The following is a 26,830-nucleotide window of genomic DNA, read 5'->3' on the forward strand; positions in this document are numbered from 1 at the left end:
GAGCAGGGTCCACTCAGAACAGACCTCGCGTTGGTCGTCCAAAGAAGCTGAGTGCACGTGCTCAGCGTCACATCCAACTGCTGTCTTTGAAAGATAGGCGCAGGAGTGCTGTCAGCATTGCTGCAGAGATTGAAAAGGTGGGGGGTCAGCCTGTCAGTGCTCAGACCATACGCCGCACACTACATCAAATTGGTCTGCATGGCTGTCACCCCAGAAGGAAGCCTCTTCTGAAGTCTCTACACAAGAAAGCCCGCAAACAGTTTGCTGAAGACATGTCAACAAAGGACATGGATTACTGGAACCATGTCCTATGGTCTGATGAGACCAAGATTAATTTGTTTGGTTCAGATGGTCTCAAGCATGTGTGGCAGCAATCAGGTGAGGAGTACAAAGATAAGTGTGTCATGCCTACAGTCAAGCATGGTGGTGGGAATGCCATGGTCTGGGGCTGCATGAGTGCAGCAGGTGTTGGGGAGTTACATTTCATTGAGGGACACACGAACTCCAATATGTACTGTGAAATACTGAAGCAGAGCATGATCCCCTCCCTCCGGAAACTGGGTCGCAGGGCAGTGTTCCAACATGATAATGACCCCAAACACACCTCTAAGACGACCACTGCTTTATTGAAGAGGCTGAGGGTAAAGGTGATGGACTGGCCAAGCATGTCTCCAGACCTAAACCCAATAGAACATCTTTGGGGCATCCTCGAGCGGAAGGTGGAGGAGCGCAAAGTCTCGAATATCCGCCAGCTCCGTGATGTCGTCATGGAGGAGTGGAAAAGCATTCCAGTGGCAACCTGTGAAGCTCTGGTAAACTCCATGCCCAGGAGAGTTAAGGCAGTTCTGGGAAATAATGGTGGCCACACAAAATATTGACACTTCAGGAACTTTCACTAAGGGGTGTACTCAGAAATGTGAGGGGTGTACTCACTTTTGTGATACACTGTATATATATATATATATATATATATATATATATATATATATATATATATATATATATATACTGTATATATTTGTGTATAAGTCTAAAAATTTTTTAACTGTTTTTAATTGTATATCAGTGTTTTTTATATTTGTTATTATATATATTATGTATAATATAATATACATTAATAATTTATGTTATATACTGTATATATATATACAGTGTATCACAAAAGTGAGTACACCCCTCACATTTCTGCAAATATTTCATTATATCTTTTCATGGGACAACACTATAGACATAAAACTTGGATTTAACTTAGAGTAGTCAGTGTACAGCTTGTATAGCAGTGTAGATTTACTGTCTTCTGAAAATAACTCAACACACAGCCATTAATGTCTAAATAGCTGGCAACATAAGTGAGTACACCCCACAGTGAACATGTCCAAATTGTGCCCAAATGTGTCGTTGTCCCTCCCTGGTGTCATGTGTCAAGGTCCCAGGTGTAAATGGGGAGCAGGGCTGTTAAATTTGGTGTTTTGGGTACAATTCTCTCATACTGGCCACTGGATATTCAACATGGCACCTCATGGCAAAGAACTCTCTGAGGATGTGAGAAATAGAATTGTTGCTCTCCACAAAGATGGCCTGGGCTATAAGAAGATTGCTAACACCCTGAAACTGAGCTACAGAATGGTGGCCAAGGTCATACAGCGGTTTTCCAGGACAGGTTCCACTCGGAACAGGCTTCGCCAGGGTCGACCAAAGAAGTTGAGTCCACGTGTTCGGCGTCATATCCAGAGGTTGGCTTTAAAAAATAGACACATGAGTGCTGCCAGCATTGCTGCAGAGGTTGAAGACGTGGGAGGTCAGCCTGTCAGTGCTCAGACCATACGCCGCACACTGCATCAACTCGGTCTGCATGGTCGTCATCCCAGAAGGAAGCTGACGCACAAGAAAGCCCGCAAACAGTTTGCTGAAGACAAGCAGTCCAAGAACATGGATTACTGGAATGCCCTGTGGTCTGACGAGACCAAGATAAACTTGTTTGGCTCAGATGGTGTCCAGCATGTGTGGCGGCGCCCTGGTGAGAAGTACCAAGACAACTGTATCTTGCCTACAGTCAAGCATGGTAGCATCATGGTCTTGGGCTGCATGAGTGTTGCTGGCACTGGGGAGCTGCAGTTCATTGAGGGAAACATGAATTCCAACATGTACTGTGACATTCTGAAACAGAGCATGATCCCCTCCCTTCGAAAACTGGGCCTCATGGCAGTTTTCCAACAGGATAACGACCCCAAACACAACCTCCAAGATGACAACTGCCTTGCTGAGGAAGCTGAAGGTAAAGGTAATGGACTAAACCCAATTGAGCACCTGTGGCGCATCCTCAAGTGGAAGGTGGAGGAGTTCAAGGTGTCTAACATCCACCAGCTCCGTGATGTCATCATGGAGGAGTGGAAGAGGATTCCAGTAGCAACCTGTGCAGCTCTGGTGAATTCCATGCCCAGGAGGGTTAAGGCAGTGCTGGATAATAATGGTGGTCACACAAAATATTGACACTTTGGGCACAATTTGGACATGTTCACTGTGGGGTGTACTCACTTATGTTGCCAGCCATTTAGACATTAATGGCTGTGTGTTGAGTTATTTTCAGAAGACAGTAAATCTACACTGCTATACAAGTTGTACACTGACTACTCTAAGTTATATCCAAGTTTCATGTCTATAGTGTTGTCCCATGAAAAGATATAATGAAATATTTGCAGAAATGTGAGGGGTGTACTCACTTTTGTGATACACTGTATATATATATATATATACCTGTATATATACACACTGAGCCACTTGTACAGCAGGGACGGTATTGCAGCTTCCGGCCACCAGTGGGAGCTCACCACAGCACACTCGTACAGCACAGCAGGGACAGCGTACGGTCCAAACAAAAACTTTGCTAGGTCTTACTTTCGGGGGAGGCCTTATATTTAGCAATTCAGCAAAACCTCTACTAGGTCTTATTTTCAGGGGATGTCTTATTTTCAGGGGAAACACGGTATGTACCATTTTCGTGGCAATATTTACCAGATTTGTACTCCTGTTGTCTCAAATTCTGAAAGTCTAACTTTCGAGGCACATTTTGATCCTGTGGACATTTGTGCATCAAATTATGATGTGCAATATAATGAAGAGCTGCATGCTTTGCTTCAGCACAAATTAGCATCCCTGTTACTTCGGATGCAAACAGTTCTTCATATGTCTAATTCATCAACTCAAGAAATTGTAAACAAACTCTGGAATATCTGGTCAGTTGCTCAAGAATTTGCACCAAAATTAATTAAAAGTGTGCTGATTAAGCATCACTGTACAATAAGCAGTTCAATCACTGCTGCTGTAACAGAGATAGTCAGAAAAACAAATCCACTAGTATCACTGTCAAAGAACGGTCCTTTTGGCTCAGAATACAGAAGAACCACCTTTTACAAGAGAAATATTAAGGTAATCGAGCCTGTTGTGTATGTTTTAGATGCTTCTCCCAAAAGAAAAAATGTTTATGTTCCTATTTTGAACATTCTGTCAGAACTGTTAAATCGTAATTGTGTTCTGGAAAAAATTTTGAAGACAGAAGATTTTGAACAGTTGACTCATTATAAAACATACAGAGGCAGATTGTGCTGCAAAGAAAATCAGTTGTTGTCTTCAAAAATGTATGCATATCTCTGGGGTTATACATAGATGACTATGAAATTTGTAACACATTAGGCAATTCAAGACAGAAGCACAAGGTCTGTGCAGTTCATTGGGTGATTTCAAATTTACCAATAAAGTATAGGTCATCCGTGCAGTTAATCTATTTGGCTTGTCTCTGTTACAGCAGTGATGTGAAAAAGTATGGCTATGATGTTATTCTTCAGCATTTGGTGAAAGATTTGGAAGTACTTGAGCAGCAAGGTTTATATGTTCAGAAATTGGGAGCAAGTATTAAAGGTACTGTACTTTATGTGTCTGCAGACAATTTGGGTGCCCACTCGCTTGCTGGCTTGCAAGAAAGCTTTAACGTGGATAAATTCTATAGATTTTGCTTAGCCAGCCGCAAGGACATAAACGTTCATGAGGTAAGAGAAGTATTTCCCACTTCGAACAGTTGAAGCTCATGAACAAATCCTTTTGGCATTAAAAAAAAGAGTACACATTTGCTTACACTGGATGGTGTAAAGACAGACTGCATTCTTAACAGACTTTCTTATTTCCATTCAGTACATGGATTTCCTCCAGATTTTATGCATGATTTTATGCATGACCTGCTCGAAGGCGTAGTACCTATTGAGTTAAGCTTATGTCTAAAGTCTGATTTCCAAGCACTATTTTACGTTAGATTATCTTAATGCCATCATCCATTCTTTTCCATACAAGTTAACTAATAAAACCAATAGACCACAACAAATTCCGAAATTATTTGCATTGAAAGGTTCCACTGGTGGTAACTGTCATGAGAACTGGACTTTATTTTGATTACTGCCATTAGTGATTGGTAACAAAATACCAGAGAATGACAAAACTTGGCAGATTGTATTAGAATTGAAGGACATAGAACTCCTGGCTAGTGGGAATTTTTCAAATGACACCTTGTGCTACCTAGAGTCCAAAATCTCAGATCAAAGATGTTTATTAAAAAAGGTTTTTCCAGATTTCCATTAGCTGCCCAAACATCACTTCTTAAAACACTACCCTGAACTTATTTGTAGATCTGGACCACTAATTGATCTTTGGACTATTCGTTTTGAAGCGAAACGCAGCTTTTTTAAAAGAGTGGTGCATGATGTTAGGAATTTTAAAAATATCTTGCTCACTCTTGCTACAAAACACCAGTCAGGCAGGCCTGACTATCTGGACCTGCCAAGTCTCTTCAGACCTGAGCTGGAGGTAAAGCATGTTGCAGTTGTTTAAGTTGACACACTGGAGCACTCCATAAAGAAGGCTATAGAGCTCAAATATGCAAACATCACCACTGTATCTCTCGCAACGCATGCATGTCTCCATGGGACCCAGTATTTGGAAGGCATGTTTTTATCTGTGGGACACACCAGTGGCCCGCCTGACTTTGGCAAGTTGGTGAAAATTATTATTGTGTGAAGCAGCGTTTCATTCATCATTGAGCCCTTCACAGCGTGGTACACAGAACATTTGTGGAGTTATGAACTGATAAAAGACACAGCTGAACTAAAGATTGTGGAACCACATGAGCTAAATGGATTTCATCCTCTGTACCCATACATTCGAGAAGGCAAGTCGTAGTTGTTGAGCTAAAATATTTTAATGCATTTCTAATATTTACTTGCTTTACACTGCTTGCAGAAAATGCATCCTTATTGTACACGCAATGTAAAGAAAGTTGTTTTATTTGTAATGAATAGATTATCTACAATGTATTCTACTTTTGAGTATGTTGCATTCTACATTTCTAGCATGTTTACATTGTTTTTGGTCTTCTGTTTTAGATTGTATTAACAGCACTGATCTGCAAACAAGATGCTTTTTCGTGTGATCATCTCGCAAGTGGACATTCGTAAAATTAAGCTTGATTCTGTTCCTGATTCGGTTGATGGCCTCAAACTGATGCTAAGAAGCAAACTGCAGCTAACTGACTGTTTTGATCTTCAATATGAAGATGAAGACTTCAAAGACTTTTGCAACCTTACATGTGTAGCTGTAAGTGACATTAAAGGTCTTTTTTAACCCATCTACATATACGTTTTCAGACTCAAGTTTGGACACTGCAAGCTTATCTGTGTCGTCTCCAGCATCATCTTTAGAAAGTGACCTTCATCTTCAGTTCATTTACAGCTATGGCCATCTTGCTTTATCATTCCCACTTTCTCGTATGATGTTGAGCTGAGGCTAAGACAGGGCAATGAGGCTTATAGAAAAGATGGTGTGCTTTTAAACATTTCTAGAGACATAAAGTCTGAAATTCTAGACAAACTTGCTGAGGCAATATATTCATACAAAGCTTATCCTGAAACTAAGGAATTTAAAAGTGTAGCCATTGCTCTTGTTGAAACCCCCTCTTGTCTAAAAGAACCAGGTTCCATATGTGGGTGGTATGGGTGGAAACTCAGTCTAAAGTTTAAGTTGGGAAAGTTTAGACAAAAGCTTAGAGATGCAGGTTGTCAAGAACTGAAGGTGAATTCAGAGAAGAGAGGTCCTGGGAAGAACAGAAGAAAGTGAAACAAAGTTAGGAAGCCTAGACAGTCTGAAACAAACTTTCTTCCACACCTCCCACAAGGAAAAGACCAGGCAAGCCTGGCAGAGGAACAAGATCAAATCATCCAAGAAATTAAGAAAAAGGAATCCTGACTTGCCTTTTATAGATGCTAGAATGAACAGCACATATTCTTTGAGAAGACAGAAAATTGTGGAAGGAGAGCCTCCAGTGTCGGAACTGAAGGTCAGATGGCCGGCACTTTTCACAGAGAGACAGGTTTGTTTTTTGGTTTGGTTTGTGTCCAATATCCACAATATATCCAGAAAGGCCTTTTGTGAGGGAATATTTTACAAAAATAAATATTATAATTTTGCTTAGCTATAGTATGCAAAATTATAATGTTTTTGCATATGTGATCTCATCTTTCATGTAGATAAGCATGGAATTCTCCAGGCTTGTGGCGATGGACCTTAGGAAGTCCTTTTATGGTGGTCTTGATGGCCATCTCCTCAAGCTTCTTTAGTTGCATATTTATTGTTTGTACTTTGCAGCAGGCAGTAAGTAAGTAAGGTAGTAAGTTTCCTAAATACTAAACTCTTGATATACTGTACATAACCATTGTAGTTTTCCAATTACTACCACAAGGACCACCACAGAGCAGGTATTATTTGGGTGGTGGATGATTCTCAGCACTGCAGTGACACTGACATGGTGGTTGTGTGGTAGTGTGTGTTGTGCTGATATGAGTGGATAAGACACAGCAGCGCTACTGGAGTTTTTAAACACCTCACTGTCACTGCTGGACTGAGAATAGTCCACCAACCAAAAATATATCCAGCCAACAGTGCCCCGTAGGCAGCGTCCTGTGACCACTGATGAAGATCATAAAGATGACCAACTCAAACAGCAGCAATAGATGAGCGGTCATTTCTGACTTTACATCTACAAGGTGGACCAACTAGGTAGGAGTGTCTAATAGAGTGGACAGTGAGTGGACACGGTATTTTAAAACTGAGAATGATCCACCTAAATAATACCTGCTCTGTAGTGGTCCTGGGAGAGTCCTGACCATTGAAGAACAGCATGAAAGGGGCATGCAGAGAAACAGATGGACTACAGTCAGTAATTGTACAACTACAAAGTGCTCCTATATGGTAAGTGGAGCTGATAAAATGGACAGTGAGTGTAGAATCAAGGAGGTGGTTTTAATGTTATGGCTGATCGGTGTATATATATTTTAGCACTGGTGATTTTGTTTTGGTAAAGTCTTTGAATCCTATGGAGTTTGGTGATGCGGTGTATGGAAAACACACAACAATTTTGGCTGTTACGAGAAGTGGAGCTTTGACTGACATTCAGTCACAGTGAATCCACACATCACGCCTCAATAAATGCCCTACTAACTTGTCTACGTGCCCAACTCAGCCTGCGGGACAAGCTGCGCTTGCTGTTGAGAAACAAGACTGATGCACATGATGTTGATTTAAATATTGCTTTATTATTTTAAAAATGGTTTCAATATGTGTGTTTCTTTAGTGTAAAAAGTAAAACCAAATTATCCTTTATTAGTTAGAGGATTTTCACTGTGTGTTCTCAGCAAAATGGTGTGTTTGCTGGCCCTGGTTGCTTGTATGATTGTGGTCCTGTGCTTTTGGTTTGCTGACAAGCAACCTGTCTGTCATGGTCTGTGCTGAGACGTGCACGTGAAGATCTGAGTCACCTCCGGACTATAGTTATCTGCCTCGTGTTTTGTGTGCCATGCCTTTTCCCAATACTGGAAACCTATTTGGTTAAATTAGTCTTTTCTGAAGTTGTATCAGTCGCAATTTGACACCTGTCTGGTGCTAAAACTATGTACGCCATTTTTTAGGTCACACCTCATATGTAGTAAATGTTACAATCTCAGGCACAGATGCCTCTGGTATATTTACTTAAACTCTGCATGTAGAGGTAACCCTGGCATTCCTGATCTCAACAGCGATGTGGGACTGTGGAAACAATGTCTATCTGCAGCTTCCCACTAAAACCAGAGATTGTACTGTTTGGCACTTACAGTAACAGTAGTTATGCCTGGTGTCTCAGTATATCGTGCAGTTAAGGTTATCCTTCACGTCACTTATAAGATCAGGCAAGCCGTAGGCAATACTCAGCCAAATGATTTTAACGGCTACCGCCTCACCAAACCATGGACATCTCTTGGTGAGGGTATAGGCTTGTCAGTTATTTGTAATATAGGTGTAATTTAGTCAGTTTGGAAAAATAAAGTTTTTGCATTGCAAATATCGGCTTTGGCAACTCAAACTGAACAAGCTCTGAGTCTTATTAATGTGGAAATGTCCTCTATCAGACAAGCAGTCCTGTAAAATAGATTGGCTTTGCCTTTAGCTGAAAAAGGAGGTGTATGTAGGGTCCTTAATTCCTCCTGTTGCTTTCCGGTCCCTGATTACCATCAGAATAATTCTGACATAATCCAACATATGAGGAACACTATTTCTGTGCCAACTCCCGCTGATGACTCCAGTGGTTTGTCGATCTGCTTGGGGGCTGGGGACCATGGATTTTCTCATCCATTATCCCCTTTTTGCTTGTTGTCTTGTGTGTTCTGCTTTTTGGACCTAATAATTTTTGGTGCATATTACGTTGAGTACAGGATTCTGTGATTAATCTTGTCCCCAGATCCAGTGATTATTTTTTATTTAGGTCAGGCCTTTTTTGGCCTAAGAGGCAACTGTTAGATGTTAGTTATACTTATGTCCATACATTTATGGTATTAGGCCTAGTATTGTTCCACTTGGCACAGTTTAAGAGCTGAGAATGCAGTTCTGCACATTGTTTTGTTCCTGTTTAACAAAACTTGTCTTCTCTATGGAACTTTCTCATGTAGTTTAGCAATTTCATAAACACATACACACACATATACACACACACACACACACACACACACACACACGCAGACACACACACACTTTCCTGTTTATTAATCTTGCACATAAATCTGTATTTTTCCTCTTCACCACTTTCCAATTTTTCACAGAATTCTTTGGCATACCTTCTTTGGTTCGACAAGTTTCTTTTAATTTTTGTCCCTGATGGATGTTGTTCGAGGCATGAATTGTTTGGTGAACTTCTTCACTGACTGCAACATAGGTCTGCTGTTGCCTTTCTTTGCATTTTTTCCCAGCTCACTGTACAGTATAATGAATTCAGCTCATCTTGTTTAACTCTTCTAAACATCTTCTGAAATTTAATTAAAAGTTTTCTGTATTAATTAATTGGTTCATGCTTTGATCTTAGGCACTCAAAGGTGTCACTGTTCATCCAGTCCTTTCATTTGTTGCATTTCTATTGTTTTGTTTCCTTAGAAGCTTTCTGCATGACATTTTTCTTCTGCTGCCACAGTTTGTCTTGTGTGTGGTTCCTTAGGTCGCTGTAGCTTTTTAAATCTGTTGGCAATCTCCACTTAGTACTGCTGCTTCCTTTTGAATCTGATCAGTCACAGGACGTGTGTGCATTATTAACTGACTGTTTCCACTGCTGACTGATCAGGATGTAGTAAATAATACATAGTTCTGTGACTATCTGTTCTGTTTCTCTTTAACACTTGCCTTGAAATCACTGGTGATCACAAGTGAGTTCTGTCGGGGAGTCATTACATGTTCAATCACCTTGTGGAACAGCTGGTGTGTTACACTGGATAATAGACATATCTCTTAGAACTGTGGCACTCACTGGGTTGTAGGATGTTAGCATGTAGCAAGTTTTCTGTAATACCAGACAGCAACTCCATGACTGTTGCGGCAAACAATGTCTGTTCCACTGTCCTATCTTGACACAAAGTCTGAAGTTTAGTTTGTGTGTCTTTTTACTCTTTTACTCCACTCTCTCTGTTGCTCTGATTTATAGGTACACTTAAGCTTCTCTACCACTTCAAGGTAGCAATCCCAAGAGAAAAAAAAATTAGTATTCAGTGAAATAATCCCAATTTTCATAGCTTTAATGGTTCTTGACACTGGTGACTATGCCACTTCTGCCAAAACTTTTATTAGCTTGGCCGTGTTTGATGGCTTTAACAAGGGATGGTCCTCCATCCACATACTGATTGACTTGTCTGTTTGGCATGGAACATTGTTATGCTAGAAAAAAACGATCCTTAAGTTGTGGAACATGGTCAAAGCAAAAAGAAGCAAGTTTTCTTTCACAGTAACCTTTGAAGGCCAGGCCAATCGAGCCCTCTATGTCTATGAAGTAACATTGTTGTAGTTGGTTTCACTGACCTATATGAGGCCCAGAAGTCTGAGACCACAAAAGAAAATGCTTCTGAGTTGCAATCAGAAATATTAACACACCCAAAAAAAGGAAAAGCTTTGGTGGAAATGTAGCAGTTGCAGCACAAAAGCCATCAAACCACAATTAGCTGGACGGTTTTTGCATAAGAAAAATCTGATGCAGACACCACAAGAGAAATGCCAGAGGCATGCTAACAAGCATTTTCTTGTTAGCACTTACCAATTTAATTTATTAGTGGTTATCAAGGCAAAAGAATGTTCCACCAGATACTGAGGCTTAAATAATATGAACATTTGTCAAGTAAGCTTTTTATTTACATTTAAAATGTCAACTTATGCTATCAAAATTGCTTGTATGCATCAATAAATATTTTCTGTGTAAATTTTAATAAATTGTGATCACATTCAAAATATGCTTTCATCTATTTAATTGTTTACCTGTAGCAGTCTTTTCAAACACTGAACGTGTCCATTCTTGGCAGCAAGGTGAAGGGCACTGAAACCTATGGACATTAAGAAAATGTACCCAACATTCCCATCAGTTTATTTTTAAGCAAACAATGAATTACGCTTATGCATAAAGAAAAGGAAAAACTAGTGCAGAAAACAAAGAAAAGCTTTTTTATGGATAAAATATTTATGTATTAATCAATATCTGTTTAGTATGCCCCAGTATCAATAAGCAAGCAATGCGGTTACATAAATATACACACTCTTTATCTGATATTTTGTTGAAGCACCTATTAATTGTATGCCAGCATTCAGTCTTTTGGGTCTTTTTCTGACATACCTTTTAACAATTAAATTCGTTTCATGCTTTGTCAGCTCTTTGTAAATTATGGCTTTTGCTATAAAATGCAACTAGGTAAATTCTACTACAACTACTAGAACAGCTGAACTTGGGGTTAATCAGAGTCAGAATAATTGAGTTTAATTGATGGCAGGTGTGTACTGACTACAATTTAATATAAATGTGATTGGTTAATTCTAAACACAGCCACATTCTAAATTATAAGATTACTTATTCTGTAATTGGGCGGGTTGTGCCTTACTATTGAATTGCAAGCTGAAGCCCCACACCTGCAAGGATAGACAAGAACCCAGGTGCAAGATGTTTTAACCATGTTAGAGCAATACTGTGGCTAAAAAGCCACTACTTGAAAAGAGAATAATCATAAACAAATGAGGGCAAATTAATATAAACAAAGTAACTAAAAAAAAAACTAAATCACTGCTGCCTGCAAAAAAGAAAGTCGATTGCAAATGGACAGCAAAGAACTGAGAAGTGAATTACAGGCAGCTCCAGCAAACTCAGTTTTAATCAAAAAGAAAAGACAGAGGGAACTCTGTTCCAGCAATGCAAGAGCGGCACCCTGACCAACTGGTGGGCAGAGAAAAGGGCAGACAAAAGAACGCAACTCTCAGCATGACTTATTGCTAAATTTATTCAGAAGATAAGCCACATTACATATGCAACCACATTATATGATGGATATTTAGCAGAAACAAGATTTTCTAAGACATTTCTTCTTAATCCTATGAGACCCAAAGCCACATGCAAAAGAAAGAGCCATATCTTTGCTACCACAAAAGAGGTGAAGGACTTTACTGATATAATTAAAGAACAATGACTCCAACTAGCCATGCAACCAGGCCAGCTAGTTTGCTCATTTAACTTTTTACATAATCGGGTAACTCATAAGACATAATGTTTAATGTGAACTGTAATATTCAAAAGACTTTTTGATTGGATTAAATTACAAACTGTTCAGCAATACATATTTTCTGTACATAAAGAATACATAATTCTCTGCCCACCATTTAACTGTTTGCTTACAACATGTACAGTGTATCACAAAAGTGAGTACACCCCTCACATTTCTGCAGATATTTAAGTATATCTTTTCATGGGACAACACTGACAAAATGACACTTTGACACAATGAAAAGTAGTCTGTGTGCAGCTTATATAACAGTGTAAATTTATTCTTCCCTCAAAATAACCCAATATACAGCCATTAATGTCTAAACCACCGGCAACAAAAGTGAGTACACCCCTAAGAGACTACACCCCTAAATGTCCAAATTGAGCACTGCTTGTCATTTTCCCTCCAAAATGTCATGCGACTCGTTAGTGTTACTAGGTCTCAGGTGTGCATAGGGTGTGCAGGTGTGTTCAATTTAGTAGTACAGCTCTCACACTCTCTCATACTGGTCACTGAAAGTTCCAACATGGCACCTCATGGCAAAGAACTCTCTGAGGATCTTAAAAGACGAATTGTTGCGCTACATGAAGATGGCCAAGGCTACAAGAAGATTGCCAACAACCTGAAACTGAGCTGCAGCACAGTGGCCAAGATCATCCAGCGTTTTAAAAGAGCAGGGTCCACTCAGAACAGACCTCGCGTTGGTCGTCCAAAGAAGCTGAGTGCACGTGCTCAGCGTCACATCCAACTGCTGTCTTTGAAAGATAGGCGCAGGAGTGCTGTCAGCATTGCTGCAGAGATTGAAAAGGTGGGGGGTCAGCCTGTCAGTGCTCAGACCATACGCCGCACACTACATCAAATTGGTCTGCATGGCTGTCACCCCAGAAGGAAGCCTCTTCTGAAGTCTCTACACAAGAAAGCCCGCTAACAGTTTGCTGAAGACATGTCAACAAAGGACATGGATTACTGGAACCATGTCCTATGGTCTGATGAGACCAAGATTAATTTGTTTGGTTCAGATGGTCTCAAGCATGTGTGGCGGCAATCAGGTGAGGAGTACAAAGATAAGTGTGTCATGCCTACAGTCAAGCATGGTGGTGGGAATGCCATGGTCTGGGGCTGCATGAGTGCAGCAGGTGTTGGGGAGTTACATTTCATTGAGGGACACATGAACTCCAATATGTACTGTGAAATACTGAAGCAGAGCATGATCCCCTCCCTCCGGAAACTGGGTCGCAGGGCAGTGTTCCAGCATGATAATGACCCCAAACACACCTCTAAGACGACCACTGCTTTATTGAAGAGGCTGAGGGTAAAGGTGATGGACTGGCCAAGCATGTCTCCAGACCTAAACCCAACAGAACATCTTTGGGGCATCCTCAAGCGGAAGGTGGAGGAGCACAAAGTCTCGAATATCCGCCAGCTCCGTGATGTCGTCATGGAAGAGTGGAAAAGCATTCCAGTGGCAACCTGTGAAGCTCTGGTAAACTCCATGCCCAGGAGAGTTAAGCCAGTTCTGGGAAATAATGGTGGCCACACAAAATATTGACACTTCAGGAACTTTCACTAAGGGGTGTACTCACTTTTGTTGCCGGTGGTTTAGACATTAATGGCTGTATATTGAGTTATTTTGAGGGAAGAATAAATTTACACTGTTATATAAGCTGCACACAGACTACTTTTCATTGTGTCAAAGTGTCATTTTGTCAGTGTTGTCCCATGAAAAGATATACTTAAATATCTGCAGAAATGTGAGGGGTGTACTCACTTTTGTGATACACTGTATATATATATATATATACATGACACTGGTGTCATGTGTCAAGGTCCCAGGTGTAAATGGGGAGCAGGGCTGTTAAATTTGGTGTTTTGGGTACAATTCTCTCATACTGGCCACTGGATATTCAACATGGCACCTCATGGCAAAGAACTCTCTGAGGATGTGAGAAATAGAATTGTTGCTCTCCACAAAGATGGCCTGGGCTATAAGAAGATTGCTAACACCCTGAAACTGAGCTACAGCATGGTGGCCAAGGTCATACAGCGGTTTTCCAGGACAGGTTCCACTCGGAACAGGCTTCGCCAGGGTCGACCAAAGAAGTTGAGTCCACGTGTTCGGCGTCATATCCAGAGGTTGGCTTTAAAAAATAGACACATGAGTGCTGCCAGCATTGCTGCAGAGGTTGAAGACGTGGGAGGTCAGCCTGTCAGTGCTCAGACCATACGCCGCACACTGCATCAACTCGGTCTGCATGGTCGTCATCCCAGAAGGAAGCTGACGCACAAGAAAGCCCGCAAACAGTTTGCTGAAGACAAGCAGTCCAAGAACATGGATTACTGGAATGCCCTGTGGTCTGACGAGACCAAGATAAACTTGTTTGGCTCAGATGGTGTCCAGCATGTGTGGCGGCGCCCTGGTGAGAAGTACCAAGACAACTGTATCTTGCCTACAGTCAAGCATGGTGGTGGTAGCATCATGGTCTTGGGCTGCATGAGTGTTGCTGGCACTGGGGAGCTGCAGTTCATTGAGGGAAACATGAATTCCAACATGTACTGTGACATTCTGAAACAGAGCATGATCCCCTCCCTTCGAAAACTGGGCCTAATGGCAGTTTTCCAACAGGATAACGACCCCAAACACAACCTCCAAGATGACAACTGCCTTGCTGAGGAAGCTGAAGGTAAAGGTGATGGACTAAACCCAATTGAGCACCTGTGGTGCATCCTCAAGTGGAAGGTGGAGGAGTTCAAGGTGTCTAACATCCACCAGCTCCGTGATGTCATCATGGAGGAGTGGAAGAGGATTCCAGTAGCAACCTGTGCAGCTCTGGTGAATTCCATGCCCAGGAGGGTTAAGGCAGTGCTGGATAATAATGGTGGTCACACAAAATATTGACACTTTGGGCACAATTTGGACATGTTCACTGTGGGGTGTACTCACTTATGTTGCCAGCTATTTAGACATTAATGGCTGTGTGTTGAGTTATTTTCAGAAGACAGTAAATCTACACTGCTATACAAGTTGTACACTGACTACTCTAAGTTATATCCAAGTTTCATGTCTATAGTGTTGTCCCATGAAAAGATATAATAAAATATTAGCAGAAATGTGAGGGGTGTACTCACTTTTGTGATACACTGTATATATATATATATATACAGTGGGGCCAAAAAGTATTTAGTCAGCCACTGATTGTGCAAGTTCTCCTACTTAGAAAGATGAGAGAGGTCTGTAATTTTCATCATAGGTACACTGCAACAATGAGAGACAAAATGAGAAAAAAAAAATCCAGGAAATCACATTGTAGGATTTTTAAAGAATTTATTTGTAAATTATGGTGGAAAATAAGTATTTGGTCAATAACAAAAGTTCAACTCAATACTTTGTAACATAACCTTTGTTGGCAATGACAGAGGTCAAACGTTTCCTGTAAGTCTTCACCAGGTTTGCACACACTGTAGCTGGTATTTTGGCCCATTCCTCCATGCAGATCTCCTCTAGAGCAGTGATGTTTTGGGGCTGTCGCTGGGCAACACGGACTCCACAAATTTTCTATGGGGTTGAGGTCTGGAGACTGGCTAGGCCACTCCAGGACCTTGAAATGCTTTTTACGGAGCCACTCCTTCGTTGCCCGTGCGGTGTGTTTGGTATCATTGTCATGCTGGAAGACCCAGCCACGTTCCATCTTCAATGCTTTCACTGATGGAAGGAGGTTTTGGCTTAAAATCTCACGATACATGGCCCCGTTCATTCTTCCCTTAACACAGATCAGTCGTCCTGTCCCCTTTGCAGAAAAACAGCCCCAAAGCATGATGTTTCCACCACCATGCTTCACAGTAGGTATGGTGTTCTTGGGATGCAACTCAGCCTCCAAACACGACGAGTTGAGTTTTTACCAAAAAGTTCCATTTTGGTTTCATCTGACCACATGATATTCTCCCAATCCTCTTCTGGATCATCCATATGCTCTCTGGCAGATGGGCCTGGACATGTACTGGCTTAAGCAGGGGGACACGCCTGGCACTGCAGGATTTGAGTCCCTCTCGGCGTAGTGTGTTTACTGATGGTAGCCTTTGTTACTTTGGTCCCAGCTCTCTGCAGGTCATTCATCAGGTCCCTCCGTGTAGTTCTGGGATTTTTGCTCACCGTTCTCATGATCATTTTGACCCCAGGGGATGAGATCTTGACCCCAAGGGAGATTATCAATGGTCTTGTATGTCTTCCATTTTCTTACAATTGCTCCCACAGTTGATTTATTCACACCAACCTGCTTGCCTATTGTAGATTCACTCTTCCCAGCCTGGTGCAGGTCTACAATTTTCTTCCTGGTGTCCATCGACAGCTCTTTGGTCTTGGCCATGGTTGAGTTTGGAGTCTGACTGTTTGAGGCTGTGGACAGGTGTCTTTTATACAGGTAACGAGTGGAGGACAGAAAAGCTTCTTAAAGAAGAAGTTACAGGTCTGTGAGAGCCAGAAATCTTGCTTGTTTGTGGGTGACCAAATACTTATTTTCCACCATAATTTACAAATAAATTCTTTAAAAATCCTACAATATGATTTCCTGTATTTCTTTTTCTCATTTTGTCTCTCATAGTTGAAGTGTACCTATGATGAAAATTACAGACCTCTCATCTTTCTAAGTAGGAGAACTTGCACAATCAGTGGCTGACTAAATACTTTTTGGCCCCACTGTATATAGATCCGACATAATTCTGATCGTGTCATTTTCTGCTCTCTTATAACGCTCCGGCCGCTTTAAACCGCAGAAGAACATTTATTGGGGCAAGACCATCTGTTAGCTCTAAATCTAAAAAAAAGTTTCCTTTTTTTTACCATCAAGATATTAGCAATAAATTTAAAACCTTCTTCTCTACTCTTTATAGGTACAGAATTTCACTTGATGTGGGGACATATTACGGTTTTTGCAAGGTCTTGACTTGCCTATGGAGCTGAATTACACAGCACCCCTATTTCTTCAGAATAATTGAGAATGGCTCTAGTTAACATGAGGAGAACCAAATCCCTAGGATGGGATGAAATACCATCTTGCATTTTGGGATGAACTGGGGCCACCACTGTTGGTCATGTTTAACACAGCCATTGAAAGGTGTATTCAATGCAAGTACTAACACACATACACACATCGCACTACTTCCCAGGCAAAAAAGACTTGACTCAATGCTGTTATTATGGACGTCTCTCCCTCCTGAAAATGAATGTTCAGGGTACGCCAAAATGTCTGCAACTACATTAAAGACACATCTGATGAAAGGGGTACTGGGAAAAAACTTCACTTATTAATGTCCAAATTTATATGGAAAGGAAAGAGGCCTTGTTTAAAGCTCACAACTCAAAAACAAACTAAAAAACATGCATTATTAGCATGGAAAAATGTTCTGTCTGAGTATAAACATGGCTTTATTAAAGACAAATCCTTCTACCATTACTTAAAATATTTTTTGGCATCAAGGATACTACAACATGAAATGTTTCAGATGTTATTTTGTCCAAGTCTTACTACAAGCACATCTTTAAGTGTGCAACAGTACAGGCAGTATACTGCGTTTTCATTTATAAATTCTCCATGCATTCTTTCTGGCAGGCTAGTCCAGTACCTGTACCATATTCTTCTGCAGTCATGGCTTTGTAATGTGTGGCATGCAAGCTTGCCCTTTACACATTAAAATCTCTTCAGATTCCTTGGATTGTTGATTAACATTATGCACTGTAAAGGGAGAGATTTGCTCATTTCTTCCCATCTTTTTTGAGGAACATTGTTTTTCTGTAATTTCCTCATGCATTTGTTGACAAACTGGAGATCCTCTAACCACCTTTGCTCTTTCCAAACAAGCTGAGATACACGAAAAAATAATTTGTTGTACTGTCCACCTCTATATGTATACAGTGCCTTGCAAAAGTATTCGGCCCCCTTGAACTTTTCAACCTTTTGCCACATTTCAGGCTTCAAACATAACGATATGAAATTTTAATTTTTTGTGAAGAATCAACAACAAGTGGGACACAATCGTGAAGTGGAACGAAATTTATTGGATATTTTAAACTTTTTTTAGAAATAAAAAACTGAAAAGTGGGGCGTGCAATATTATTCGGCCCCCTTGCGTTAATACTTTGTAGCGCCACCTTTTGCTGCGATTACAGCTGCAAGTCGCTTGGGGTATGTCTCTATCAGTTTTGCATATCGAGAGACAGAAATTTTTGCCCATTCTTCCTTGCAAAACAGCTCGAGCTCAGTGAGGTTGGATGGAGAGCGTTTGTGAACAGCAGTTTTCAGCTCTTTCCGCAGATTCTCGATGGGATTCAGGTCTGGACTTTGACTTGGCCATTCTAACACCTGGATACGTTTATTTGTGAACCATTCCATTGTAGATTTTGCTTTATGTTTTGGTTCATTGTCTTGTTGGAAGATAAATCTCCGTCCCAGTCTCAGGTCTTTTGCAGACTGCAACAGGTTTTCTTCCAGAATGGTCCTGTATTTGGCTCCATCCATCTTCCCATCAATTTTAACCATCTTCCCTGTCCCTGCTGAAGAAAAGCAGGCCCAAACCATGATGCTGCCACCACCATGTTTGACAGTGGGGATGGTGTGTTCAGGGTGATGAGCTGTGTTGCTTTTACGCCAAACATAACATTTTGCATTGTGGCCAAAAAGTTCGATTTTGGTTTCATCTGACCAGAGCACCTTCTTCCACATGTTTGGTGTGTCTCCCAGGTGACTTTTTATGGATATTTTTGAGAAATGGCTATCTTCTTGCCACTCTTCCATAAAGGCCAGATTTGTGCAGTGTACGACTGATTGTGTCCTATGGACAGAGTCTCCCACCTCAGCTGTAGATCTCTGCAGTTCATTCAGAGTGATCATGGGCCTCTTGGCTGCATCTCTGATCAGTCTTCTCCTTGTTTGAGCTGAAAGTTTAGAGGGACGGCCGGGTCTTGGTAGATTTGCAGTGGTCTGATACTCCTTCCATTTCAGTATGATCGCTTGCACAGTGCTCCTTGAGATGTTTAAAGCTTGGAAAATCTTTTTGTATCCAAATCCGGCTTTAAACTTCTCCACAACAGTATCTCGGACCTGCCTGGTGTGTTCCTTGGCCTTCATGATGCTCTCTGCACTTTAAACAGAACTCTGAGACTATCACAGAGCAGGTGCATTTATACGGAGACTTGATTACACACAGGTGGATTCTATTTATCACCATCAGTCATTTAGGTCAACATTGGATCATTCAGAGATCCTCACTGAACTTCTGGAGTGAGTTTGCTGCACTGAAAGTAAAGGGTCCGAATAATATTGCACGCCCCACTTTTTAGTTTTTTATTTCTAAAAAAAGTTTAAAATATCCAATAAATTTCGTTCCACTTCACGATTGTGTCCCACTTGTTGTTGATTCTTCACAAAAAATTAAAATTTCATATCGTTATGTTTGAAGCCTGAAATGTGGCAAAAGGTTGAAAAGTTCAAGGGGGCCGAATACTTTTGCAAGGCACTGTATATGACAAAGGCATTCAATTTTATTTTGTTCTATAAAGTGAGGAGAAGGAGATGTTAGAACCTTCAACCACTGCTGAAGTACAGACAAGCAATGATGCATCATACTGTACGTGTTGTCCCTTGAGGGTATTCCACCAGTTAAACAATTGATACTTTCATTTAGGAGCTCAAAGAATAGAGAATATATTACAGGCTGAGGATAACCTTTATTAATTTTATTCTAAATATGAGGGTGTCTCTCAACTTAATGTAAAAGTGTGGATGACTAAAATCAACACAATATAGCCAAATAAAATGATCTACTTCATATTCATGTCATATTATTATTATTATGTAGTTTTGTCAGGGCGACTATATGAATAGTTTATCTCTAGAACATACTGTCATCTATTTGGATCTTGAGTTTATTGTTCCAGTATTCATCCATTTTGTTGCTGGTTGTCCTCCTCCATTTGTCTGGGAGTAGGAGGTTGGGTTTAACTTGGCCAAGGATCCATTTGTTTTGGCTCTTCTTTGCCATCCACACTTATTTATTGCTCAGCTTTTAAACTCAAAACCACAGAGAAGACCATAGTGTGTACAATTCTGATATTTGCTTGGAGAGACAAGTCTTTACATCTTTTTCCAGTTCCTTCATTCTTATTCTGCCAGGTGCCTTTTGATATGTTCTCGATCGTTGGTATTTTAACATCATGTTTTACAAACTTTGGTTACATTCATGACAGGACAGGTTACTGGTTACACACTTCACCATTGAAAAAAGAGTTTACTCAGAGCATTAACTTTGGGAAACAGCAGTTCAATTTCACTTCTTCTGTACTCAAATACAGCAAGAAAAATGCATGAAGGGTTTGCTTTTGGGAAAAAAAATACTTGTCTTGTTTTAAGAAAAATTACTGAACTATAGTTACAACTAACACATTTGTTGGCTATAACTTCGTTGAAATAAAGTAAGGTGATGCTATTTGAGACTGTATGTGTACATGTACCATCCTATCCTGTTTTGTCAGTTTGTCCACCATTTATGTCATCATCTATACAGTTAAATTCACTGTTGCAGCAGCAATGAGGTGAATTTCTATACGGTCTTCAATCACTTAGACATGTCTGGCCTGACTCAGATTTCCATGATGATGAGATAACACATTAGACTTTTACACCAGCCTAAAATATGTTACTGAAAAACATTCTTTTTTCATGTACTTATTTTCCTAATACAATCTGGCAATCTCAAAGAGAAGCGTGTTCCATGCCGCATCTTTACCCTGACCAGCATCATCTTAAGATGGACCAGCTGGCACTCGACTAGATATTAGGAGTCATTGTTGCAGCAGCAAGAAGGTTATACTCATAAAGCTCCAGAAATCCTGAAACTCCAGAATTTGCAACAGATACTACAGAGTTGTCAGACACTAAACTGGTAGTAAGTCCAACACCAAAACTGAGTAGACCACAGAAACTGGCTGCCTTCAGCTTATTTTAGTGATTATCTTGTTGGCATTCTATGCATTACACTCTATGTTGTAGACAGCATAATGTTAGCACACCTCTACATCAAACAGTGGTCTATAGCTTCTTAATCTCTCTGCAACAGCAGATTACTGCATCCATACAAACTGCAGTTACTGAGCATGAAGAGGACATTATTTTTTCAACTTTAGTGATGCTCATTACACGGGTGCTGGTCATTTAGGAAATTTACCACAGTTTCACTGACCACTGTTTCTGACTATAGTAGCTGCTTTACAGCCAAAAAACAGAGAGCTCCCACAGAAATGTATAGGTCAGAGAGAATGTGGTTCAGATTGATTTTGGAATAGGGAAAGTAGAGGTCTGAGACTACAGACTTAATTCTGTTTACTGGTTCTACTGCTAGATGAGCATTCTCTGTATCTATGTGCACCCTGGTGCATAGGTTCTAAGAGTTTCAACACTAAAGTTCCAATGAAAGTGCTTAAAAGTATTGCAAAATTATGTTAATTGAAAACTGTGTATGTTAAAGAAATATGTTTGTTAACAGTATTTTGATACTTTATATTTTATTTATGTATGTATGGATGCATCAGCACTGCAAATAAGTACAAGTATTAAGTACATTTTAAATTTATTTTAAAGCAAGGAGAGTAGAGGTCTGATAGCCTGCACAGTTCCAGCTACCTTCTTAGCCTTAATTCTGTCTACTGATTCTCTATCTTGACTTGTGGCGTGTCCAGCCTGCTATGTGCTGATGATTACTGGATTTGACAGGGCGTCAGAAAGGCCTATCTGTCCTTAAATCAACCAAAATTACAAAAGTTCTGGACTACGTTCTCATTTTATATATACAGTGTATCACAAAAGTAAGTACACCCCTCACATTTCTGCAAATATTTTATTATATCTTTTCATGGGACAACACTATAGAAATAAAACTTGGATATAACTTAGAGTAGTCAGTGTACAACTTGTATAGCAGTGTAGATTTACTGTCTTCTGAAAATAACTCAACACACAGCCATTAATGTGTAAATGGCTGGCAACATAAGTGAGTACACCCCACAGTGAACATGTCCAAATTGTGCCCAAAGTGTCAATATTTTGTGTGACCACCATTATTATCCAGCACTGCCTTAACCCTCCTGGGCATGGAATTCACCAGAGCTGCACAGGTGCTACTGGAATCCTCTTCCACTCCTCCATGATGACATCACGGAGCTGGTGGATGTAGGACACCTTGAACTCCTCCACCTTCCACTTGAGGATGCGCCACAGGTGCTCAATTGGGTTTAGTCCATCACCTTTACCTTCAGCTTCCTCAGCAAGGCAGTTGTCATCTTGGAGGTTGTGTTTGGGGTCGTTATCCTGTTGGAAAACTGCCATGAGGCCCAGTTTTCGAAGGGAGGGGATCATGCTCTGTTTCAGAATGTCACAGTACATGTTGGAATTCATGTTTCCCTCAATGAACTGCAGCTCCCCAGTGCCAGCAACACTCATGCAGCCCAAGACCATGATGCTACCACCACCATGCTTGACTGTAGGCAAGATACAGTTGTCTTGGTACTTCTCACCAGGGCGCCGCCACACATGCTGGACACCATCTGAGCCAAACAAGTTTATCTTGGTCTCGTCAGACCACAGGGCATTCCAGTAATCCATGTTCTTGGACTGCTTGTCTTCAGCAAACTGTTTGTGGGCTTTCCTTCTGGGATGACGACCATGCAGACCGAGTTGATGCAGTGTGCGGCGTATGGTCTGAGCACTGACAGGCTGACCTCCCACATCTTCAACCTCTGCAGCAATGCTGGCAGCACTCATGTGTCTATTTTTTAAAGCCAACCTCTGGATATGACGCCGAACACGTGGACTCAACTTCTTTGGTCGACCCTGGCGAAGCCTGTTCCGAGTGGAACCTGTCCTGGAAAACCGCTGTATGACCTTGGCCACCATGCTGTAGCTCAGTTTCAGGGTGTTAGCAATCTTCTTATAGCCCCGGCCATCTTTGTGGAGAGCAACAATTCTATTTCTCACATCCTCAGAGAGTTCTTTGCCATGAGGTGCCATGTTGAATATCCAGTGGCCAGTATGAGAGAATTGTACCCAAAACACCAAATTTAACAGCCCTGCTCCCCATTTACACCTGGGACCTTGACACATGACACCAGGGAGGGACAACGACACATTTGGGCACAATTTGGACATGTTCACTGTGGGGTGTACTCACTTATGTTGCCAGCTATTTAGACATTAATGGCTGTGTGTTGAGTTATTTTCAGAAGACTAAATCTACACTGCTATACAAGCTGTACACTGACTACTCTAAGTTATATCCAAGTTTCATGTCTATAGTGTTGTCCCATGAAAAGATATAATGAAATATTTGCAGAAATGTGAGGGGTGTACTCACTTTTGTGATACACTGTATATATATATATATATATCTTATATATGGAGTAAGCATTCACTGACTGATTTTATCTTTGGAGTAAGCCTTCACTGACTGTTTTTAATGTTTAATGTCTGGTTAAAGTTGCTTAAATGTCATCTTACAGCCACATAAAAACCACACTGGTTAAAGTTGCACAAATGTCACCACTGAACACCACAAGCATACTAATGCAACATGCTGTCTACAGTCAGTTATCTCTTTTTCTTACCCAAAATGACTTGCACAATCAGTATAAGTCTAGCCATAAGGCAGCACACTAGGAACAGCCCTTGTGGCTGTCAGCGAAAAGCTTAATGATGCCAAAGTCAAAGTTTCATTGGTCCTTATCCTCCTCGACCTATAGCTGCAGCCTTCAAAACAATAAATCACATCATTTTCCATCTCATATCTAGGAATAACTGGCTCAGCAAAGTAAAAGATGGCATGGGTGTCATGGAGGAGGATCTGCATGTGCAATCTTTCAACTGGAGTCCCACACAGTTCTGTATCTGGTTTTCTTCTTTTTTCCATATACACCTGTTCTCTTGGTAATGTCATCTCCTTCCATAGTGAAATTCCCCACTGTGGGACTAATAAAGGATTATCTTATCTTATCTTATCTCACTTGAATTTAAACCTTATGTTCTTTAACAAGGCATTTCCACCTGCAGAACTGACGCTTACTGGAGCTTTTTTCCCACCATTTTGTGTAAATTCTAAAAACTGTTGTGATTGAACAGCCAAGATAACATGACTCAAATAAGCTTTAATGACAGTATGCTTCACAAAAAATAAATCAAAGCAGAGAGAATGATAATAACTACAACTGCATGACAACTGTATAATGACTACTCCAAAGCATACATTTAAATGCCAACAGAACTGGCACTCATTAATTGTCTTTTTTTGGTTAGTGTTTAGCACTTTCTGACATTCTGAAATCAGTGTGTTTGGCACCAAGAACTATGACATGGTGATTAAGATTACATATTACACTAATATTTAATATATGTGAAATATGTATATATATTAATATTTAATGTGAAATTAAACTTTATGCCATGTGCTGCAGTTTTAAGAGTTATGATGAGAATAGATGAGGACACTCACCTTTACTATCTTTGAGGCTAATGTCGACACCGTGGGAGAGAATAACCTCCAAGCAGTCCACATGTCCCCGTGATACAGAAACATGAAATCTTGTGAAACATAAAATTAGGGTAAGTTGCAGTAAAATTTGATTTAAATGGTAAATGTAAATTAATAATTAAAGATTGAGCACCTGTAGATTTAAATTCCCATATTCTCCCATTTTCTCCCAATTTAGTGTAGTCAGTTTGTCTTCCGCTGCTGGGGATCCCCGATTTTTTGCAGTTGAGGAGGATATATTGCTGCTCACGCCTCCTCCAACCCATGCACTCTGCACAGGCGCCTCTATCCATCAATCAGTGTCCTTACACAGCGTTTGAAGACCCCGCCTACATAGTCCGGTTATCCCTCCCTGCAAGCACTGCCAATTATGTCCGCTAGATAGCGCCCAGCCGACAGACTCATTGTGCTGCATCTCGCACTCACTCTGCCAGTTGTCCTTGTTTGTAATTCCTTTTCATGGCTTCCAGTGATTTCCTAGTGTTTTCTAGCACTTAAATTTCTAATGGTTATATGTTGGATTTTCTGTTTCCTTTGTTTGGCATTTGGCTTAGTACTTATTCTAGTTCTTTATGTTCTATATCCATTGGCTTTTTTTGTAGTATTAGCATTAGTATTCATTATTAGCATTAGCTTTAGCATTGGTTTTTAGACTTATCAGAAAAAGTTGGGACAGCATGGAAAATGCAAATAATAAAAAAAACTGATTTTCTTACATTTACTTTGACTTTTATTTAATTGCAGTATATATTTCACATTCTGTCTGGTCAACTTTACTTCATTTATTAATAAACATCCATTCCCGCACTTCAGGCCTGCAACACATTCCAAAAAAAGTTGGGACAGTAAAACATTTACCACTTTGTAATGTTGCCATTCCTTTTCACCACACCTCACCGAGGATACCAAGAGATTTAGTTTTTCAGGTTTTATTTTGTCCCATTTCTTCTGCAAACAAGTCTTAAAATGTGCAACAGTACATGTACCCTCTTCTTCCACAGCCATGCCTTTGTAATGTGTGCAGCATGTGGTTTTGCATTGTCCTGTTGAAATATGCATGGACGTCCCTGGAAAAGAAGTCTTGAAGGCAGCATATGTTGCTCTAAGATCTCTATTTACTTTTCTGCATTAAGCCTGCCATCACAGAAGTGTAAATTTGATTGTTTTAAAATTTCAATAATTTTCTCACGCATCCCCTGGCCATCTTTGTTTATCAAAGACTCAGTCTTTCCTGGATGCTGCATTTGTACCACACCATGATTATAATCACCTGTTGACATCACCTGTTTGGAATCACATCATTATTTAGTTTTTTCACCTCATTACTAGCCCTAAATTGCCCCTGTCCTAACTTTTTTGCAATGTGTTGCAGGCCTGAAACGCAGGAATGGAGGTATATTAACAAATTAAATGAAGTTGAGCAGGCAAAACATGAAATATCTTGGGGGTCAGACTGTCTGCAATCAAATAAAAGTCAAAGTAAATGTAAGGAACACTGCATTTTTGTAGTGGGGACCATTACAACTCACTAATGTAAGTGAGGTGAAGCCCCACACCTGAAGAACTGAAAATTAACCCAAATGCAGGATGATTAACCAAGGTACAACAACACTGTGGCTAAAAGCCACAAACAAAAAGGGGATACCACAGATACATATGTTGGCCAAAATAACAAAAACCAAAGAACAATTAAAAGACACCAAAACACCCGCTACTGAGAAAATAGATAGGATAGTGCACAACTAAAAACTGGTTGTCACAATCCAGCCATCTGTGACAATGCATTTCTTGGAGGAAAAATTAAAAAAAACTCAGAATAAATCAGGGACAGCAATGAACGAGTGACACATCAACCCCACCAACATAACATGGACTTACAGACATGGTCCACTACAAAAAAAGAGCAATGCTCTCCCAGAGGCAATGCACTCTCCCAGGGCAGTTCTGTCATAACACTCCAATACACCACAACCCTGACCAGGTTCCCATAATAAGATTAAGTATCAAGATCTAGAAAAAACTAAAAACTAGGAACATTTCTGAAAACAAACATCTGTTATTTCTGAAAATAAGATAATTGGGGATTCAATTGACAACAGCACACATTTCCACTGTCTTTCAGTCCATTACTTAATAGCTTT

General features: G+C 40.4%; 1 protein-coding gene across 1 annotated transcript in view; it reads right to left on the reverse strand.

The window, feature by feature from the left end:
• ankrd24 (ankyrin repeat domain 24) overlaps positions 1-26,830 on the reverse strand; it is a 98,526-nt gene that overhangs the window by 60,734 nt on the left and 10,962 nt on the right. The window contains exons 4-5 of the mRNA XM_063013411.1: positions 24,651-24,739; positions 10,858-10,922 (exon numbers count right to left, since the gene is read on the reverse strand). Coding sequence (XP_062869481.1) covers positions 10,858-10,922; positions 24,651-24,739 — 154 coding nt within the window. The remainder of the gene's footprint in view (positions 1-10,857; positions 10,923-24,650; positions 24,740-26,830) is intronic.

Source organism: Trichomycterus rosablanca, chromosome 17 (genome assembly GCF_030014385.1).
Source record: "Trichomycterus rosablanca isolate fTriRos1 chromosome 17, fTriRos1.hap1, whole genome shotgun sequence".
In the NCBI taxonomy this organism is placed as follows: domain Eukaryota; kingdom Metazoa; phylum Chordata; class Actinopteri; order Siluriformes; family Trichomycteridae; genus Trichomycterus; species Trichomycterus rosablanca.